The sequence below is a fragment of the Cavia porcellus genome, unplaced genomic scaffold, assembly GCF_034190915.1.
Source record: "Cavia porcellus strain 051 isolate PalLab524CR breed Dunkin Hartley unplaced genomic scaffold, mCavPor4.1 scaffold_8, whole genome shotgun sequence".
Lineage (NCBI taxonomy): Eukaryota > Metazoa > Chordata > Mammalia > Rodentia > Caviidae > Cavia > Cavia porcellus.
In genome coordinates this window covers 48458910-48465555 of record NW_026947491.1, presented here as the reverse complement: position 1 = coordinate 48465555, position 6646 = coordinate 48458910, and the positions used below count along the sequence as shown (strand labels likewise).

The following is a 6646-nucleotide window of genomic DNA, read 5'->3' as shown; positions in this document are numbered from 1 at the left end:
TTTCAGTAATACTTGTTTCGGAAAACTTAATTCCATTGATAGAGATTGATTAAAATCATAGCACATTCATAAGTAGGATACTAAATCAGTATTAACATCATGTTTGGAAGTCTTCTGATAATGTACAATATGAAATATAGTTTAATGAAGTAGAAAATACTTATTACAAATAATTTAGAAAACATACATCATATATATATATTATATATACGAAGGAAAAACAGACTGCAGGATTTTCTTAACACTAAAATGTTACCAGTTACTTCCTTCTAGATGGAGAATTCTCTGAAATTAATAGCATTACTATTGTAAAATGGAAACTCAATGGTATTTTAAAAATATTCACTGTTACGCCTTGGGAGAGATTTCCCTCCTTGTGCTGTTTCACCTATGACTTAAATCTCAAAAAATATTTGTGAACAAGCAAGTTCTGACTTCCCAAGAAAAGTAATAAAGTTAATGAATCTGCTGGTGAGCAAATTAAAGTGCATTCCAAGGACAAAAAGTGCACAGTTTGTTGCAAAAAACAAAAGTGATATTTTGAAGTCTAAGGACTTCATATCTTCTAATTTACCTCAGGGAGGACAGAGAGATGTGAACTTCTACCACAGGATCAGAATAAAAACAAAAAGCAAGTCTATCAAGGGCAGGGGAGAAGTCAATGAATTAACATGACCAATGCCTCAGGGATTCCATGTGAGAGAGAATGGAGTTGGAAGGGAAATAACTGACAGCTGACATTCCACCTAAAACAGTACCAAGGAAGACTCAAGGACTGAACTTCTAGAGTTAAATCAATCAGTCACTGTTCTTCCCAGTCATGCCAGACACACAGCTGGACAACACAGCTGGAGTAAGGGAGATTTTGTTGCATAAGGGGCAACTGATATTGTAAAGAAACTTATAACAAGGAGTATCTGGAAAGAAAAGAAAGGGGGATGTCTCAAGAAATATAGTCTAGAAAGACCAGGAGTTGCTAGATCATCACATAAGGCCATCACAGGGCCTTGCCTCATCAGTTTTCCATCCAGTGTGTGTCTCACCAGCTCTGCACCTGTAATCAAGACAGGTCAAGTCTGTAAAATCAGAGCACAGATGCGCGGTTCTGAACAACATGCCTGTGTCTTGGGGCTTGGCTCTGGGTGGAGCAAAAAGCTCACCAGACACACTAACAGCCACTGGCCAGACTCTGTGGACTGCAGATCCAAGCTTTCCCCTCCACTTTGAAAGTGATAAGAGGTTAGAACCTTAACTCTAAGAACTCAGGAGGGTAAAGATGTGTCAAGGGCTTAGAGGAACCTACTCATGAGTCTCCTCATGGCCCCCGTCACCTCCTTGTTCCTCAAGGTGTAGACAAAAGGGTTGAACATAGGGGTGACAACTGTGTAGAATACAGCAATTATCTGGTCAACGTCTGAAGATGAGCCAGCCTCAGGTCTCAGATAAGCCACAGTCCCCGTCCCAAAAAAGAGAATGACCACAAAGAAATGGGAGGAGCAGGTAGAGAAGACTTTTCGACGTCCCTGGGATGTTGTAACCCCAAGGATGGTGGCAAGAATACAGGCATAAGAGAGCAGGATCAGGAAGAAGGGAGTCACAATGAAAGATACTGTAACAGCAAGGTTCCCAACTTCACCCCAGAAGGTGCTCGCAGTAGCCAGTCTCAGTACAGGCAGGATGTCGCACAGGAAGTGGTGGATGGTTTTGGCACCATGAAAGGGCAAGGTGAAGATGCAGATGGAGTGAGTGGTGCCAGTGATGATGCCCATGAGGTAAGAGGCCCCCACCATGCAGGCACATGCTCCCTGGTTCATCAGGGTGATGTAATGCAGTGGCCGGCAGATGGCAGCATAGCGGTCATAGGCCATGGCAGTGAGCAAGCAGCACTCAGTGATCCCAAAGAAGGAAAAGAAATACATCTGGGTGAAGCAGCTGGCAAGTGGAATGGTGGGGTGAGAACACAGGAGATCGACCAGCATCCTGGGCACGATGGTGGTGGTGTAGAGGATCTCCACCAGGGAGAAGTGCCGAAGGAAGAAGTACATGGGGGAGTGGAGGGCAGGGTCAGCCAGCGAGAGGACGATGATCAGGGAGTTTCCCAGGAGGGTGACCAAGTAGATGCAGAGCACCCCCCAAAACAGAGGAACCTGAAGGGAGCGAAAACCTGAGAACCCCAACAGGATAAACTCAGTCACGACTGTGTCATTGTTACTTTCCATGTCCCTCAAGTTAGACTGCAACAAGGAGCTAGAGAAAGGCTTAAGCAGTGTACCATGAGGCCACCAATCAAAGACAAAGGTTGTGGCAAGAAAACTATGGGAAACTCCACAAGTATATTTCAGCTCTCAGGACTCGGAAGGGTGGTCACCTGGCCTGTTGGTGACTTCTTCCAGAAAAGCGTCTCAAAGCAGAAGGAAGATAAATCAGGGAAAATGATGGAAAGTGGCAGATCTTCCTGGAGGTTGGGACTTGATGAACACCGGGATGGGTTTTCCACTCACTCAGAGGCTGAGATCCAAAAGTAAAGATCTGGAAATTGGAGGACAGATTTCCTTGAGAGATAGTTTAAAATGTGGGCAGAAAATGGGAGTCAGTAGACAGGAGGAAAAAATGGATCTGCCGTAAGGAAGAGGAAGAGAAGGAATATAGAGAAAGCATTGGAGAGAGACAAGACATAGGACCAAAGATCACAGTGAAACACTTGTGGAGCTTTTTTACCTGCAGATGGATCCCCATAGCTCTCCAAATGCCCCTCCCCAGCAGGGCATCACAGTAGCTCTATCTTCCCAAGGGCCTGATTCCCAGAGCAGAAGGTAGGGAGGCAAATCAGATGGGTGATGATGAAGAAGGAGAAAGGAAGTGGCTTCTTCCTGATACATCACAGTGCCTAAATTCCCTGCCCATAGACCTTCTTTAGTCTGGAGTATCCAGGGTTCCTGAACCAGGACTAAATGGAATTGGGCTCTGGCTTTTGCCTGACTGTCCTTATGTTGATTGCTGACTGAGGTGGTGCTGGTCAGGTGGCTCTACCTCTTCTCCCTTCTTTCTAGAAAGTCAGGATGCCTAATATTCTGACACCCTTCAAAGTAGGTACAAGTAGGACTGCTTGGCACTGTGCCCCAAGGGCTGTTCCTGTCCTGTCCCCTTACAGTATTAATTAGTTTCCAATTTCTCCCCAGTGTCTAGTAAGCACTTGTTTTTTTTTTTTTTCTATTATAACTGGCTTTATTAATGTGGAACAATTAATGCCAGCCATAAAAACGTATAACTAAATGCGACATTATTTCAAGTTACAGTTGAAATAAATACTCTTCACCCTCTCTCCTTTTTTTATGATTCTGGGAATGGAACTCAGGACTTTGCCCAAGTACCCTACCACTGAGCTACATGCCCAGCCCTCTCTTTTCTTTATATTGCCATTTAATTAAAAATACAAGATGAACTTGGCACCTTACTACCAATTCAAAATAGGTTGCTCTGAACAGTATAAAAAGAAAATGTAGACCGAACTGTTTGGTCCATCTTGGCTCTTAAAGCAAGGACAGTAGTGTTCATGAGTTTGAAAATTTACCAAGACTTTCTCCCTACATTAGTTCCTTTTTAATGCATTTTCTTAAGTTCTAGCCATGACTATCACAGTAGAAGTCCTGAAATTAGAACCCACAGTTCTTTAAAATCTTTTTTGCAATGCAGTGCTAATCCTCAGAGGAAAAAAAAATGAAATAGCAACAGGTTTGACTTCTAGAAGAAATCCCAATCCCATACAGGTTTCTAGTACCTGCCAGCTGCTGAAAGAACTTCAATGTTTTCTGATTTAGAAATAAACATTCTTTTAGATTTTAATTGGGATCAATGACATCACACCCAGCAGAAGATGGGTGCCTTGAATAATAGTGGAGGATGCCTTGAATAATAGTGGCTCAATGAATAAAGACCAAGAGAACTTGCATGTCCCTCAAATGGAGTGTATCACTTTACATAAGACGAAGCTTTGCTCATGCTACAGGCTTTTATCTGGCTCAGTATTCTAGGGAAATCTTTCTAATCCAAGACAACTTACATTTTGTTTGTGCTTTTTTCCTTCCATTGTAAACATTTCTTTAAGAATTTTAGCTGGGCACCCATTAGCAATTTCATCATTTTGGGAGCCTGAGACAGGAGAATCACAAGTGTGAGCTTTGCAGAAACTTACTGACAAAGAGATCTCATTCATATTTAAAATATAGGAAAAGGGCAGAGACACAGCTCATGTGAGGACCCATGGTTCAACCTCCAGTATTACAAAAAAAAAAAAAAAAGATTTTCCAAGTAATTTATGCAATTTTCCCTCACGGAGGGAGAACACAACTCCAACTTTCTAAAAAAAGAAAATAGCCATGGTAGAGCCACTTGACCATCACCACCTCAGCTAGCAACTAGGGTCAGGACAATCAAGCAAAAGCAAGACAGACACCATAAAGAGCATCCTATGAAATAAATACCCAGCACCACACACGAGTACAAAAAGTTTATAGACATGAAAATTAGTTTGGGAAGGAAAATGAGTACAATCGTTACACTTTCAACATAAAATTTTTATTTTAAAAATAGATAACAGGTAAATGGTAGACAAGTATCTAAGTATTAGCAATGGGAGACTCCATGAGGTATGGATAGAGCATGTTAGAATCTTTTCAATTTACAAATAATGCAACAGAGAAAATGGTATACAAATAATTTAAATAGAATGATTGGAATAATTTGGATTTACTTTGATATTTTTAATGTCTAATTTATTTTCAACCAACTCTACCTACTTTATGTCTCTGGGACTGTAGTCTGAGCAATAACTTGCATCACGGATACAGATGCATTTCAGTGATTAACAAATTCTTTCTCAACATGGCTACTGGGTGAGTTTTAATTGATCTCCTGGGGTCAGCCATGTCTCCTGTTTCCCTTTGTCTTGCTCCCCAGATTCATGGCTTCCAGTGGCTCTGTGACAGAAATTGCCTACTGCCAATGGGAACTTCTCTAGGCAGCACAGTAGCAATTAGTGCTGAAAAAATTGCCACTATTATTTTTGTCCCTTGACATCAGAAAAAAGATAAAAAATTGCAGCCTAACAGTGAATAGATCACTTGGGTAATTTCCCTGCACTATCTCCTTCATAGCTCGTGTCAACCCTAAGGGTAGACCGTAGACATTAATCCTTCAAGATTTTAGTAACAGAAAAACTAAGCAACTTAATGACTGCAAAGTCTTTGGCTGATAAGGGTGTAACTGGAATTTGAAACCTCAAGAAAAATCCACGGTTCTAAATGCAGTCACTGTAACACACCACTCTGTCCTGCTTATTATGGGTCATCCTCTCTTGCCAACTCTGTCCCCACACCAGCTAGTTCTTAAAAAACCCAGATTTAACATTTTTTTTTATTTTAAAGAGAATAAAAGAAAACAAAACAGAACAAAGCAAATCAGAACAGAACAATGCAAGCAACACAGAACTTCACCATAAGAAAAAGGAAATCAACAGTGGCTACCATAATGTCTCTGTTTTCTTCAAAATAGTTGTCCACATCTTCACATACAGTACAATCAAACAAAACAAAATAGTACAAAACCAATGAAAAAGAATGAAAATATTATGGGACTTCAAACAAGATAATAGGAAATCACCAATGGCTACCATAATGTCTCTTGTTCTCTTCAAAATAGCTGCCCATATTCTCATACATAATGCAATCAAATAATTGAAAATAGACTAAAACCAATCAAAACAAAAGAATGAAATCATTACAGGACTTCAAAACCAGAAAACAGGAAATGAACAATGGTTACTATAATGTCTTGTTTTCTTTAAAATAGCTGTTCATACCATCATACAAATGAAAAACAAAGCAAAGCAGAATAAAACAAATTACACAAAAGAATGAAAACATTATAGAACTTCAAAATAAGATGATAGACCATGATTACCATAATACATTTCATTATATTCAAAATAGCTGCCCTTACCATCAGACACAGTAAAATCTAACAAGACGAAACAGAACCAAACCTAAAAAATTGTGAAAATATTACAAGAGTTGAAGACAAGGCAACAAAAAATTAATATTGGTTACCACTTTCTCCTTCTAGTGTTTCCATTTCTATCACTTTTATAGTATCTACTGTGTTTCTGGGTCCCAAAACACTCCTTCTGTTTTTTATGCTGGTGCTCACCTGTATGAGTTCAAACTATTTCACCCGTGAACATGACCTCCAGTTGCATCTATTTTCCTACAAGAGCCTCGAGATTATCCTACTTTATAGCTGGGTAGCTTTCCATTGTATGAAAATACCATATCTTTCTTATCCATTCTGTGGCTGATTGGCAAGTTACTCTGGCTTCTTTCTGGTCTCTCGACAGATGGAGTTATTGTTTTCTCCTCTTTAATTTTCAGTCTATGAATTTCCTTTTGAGCTAAGTGTCTTTCTTGTATACAATATATTGATGGATCTTGTTTCTTGATCCATTCTCCCTGTTTCTTTTTGTTGCTGACCTGAGGCCATCTACATTAATGGTTACAACCAGCATTAATTGCTTTGTCTCTACCATGCTGTCCTCCTGCTGTTGGCCCTCCACTTTTCTCCTTCATTCACCCGTTCTGACAATCCCCCTCTG

At 40.2% G+C, this 6646-nt stretch overlaps 1 protein-coding gene across 1 annotated transcript; it reads right to left on the bottom strand.

Annotated features, from left to right (window-relative positions):
* Positions 1-1289: 1289 nt before the first annotated feature.
* On the bottom strand, positions 1290-2219 carry LOC134477166 (olfactory receptor 10P22-like). Its single transcript, XM_063254217.1, has one exon. The coding sequence runs from the start codon at positions 2217-2219 to the stop codon at positions 1290-1292; it is 930 nt and encodes a 309-aa protein (XP_063110287.1).
* Positions 2220-6646: the final 4427 nt, after the last annotated feature.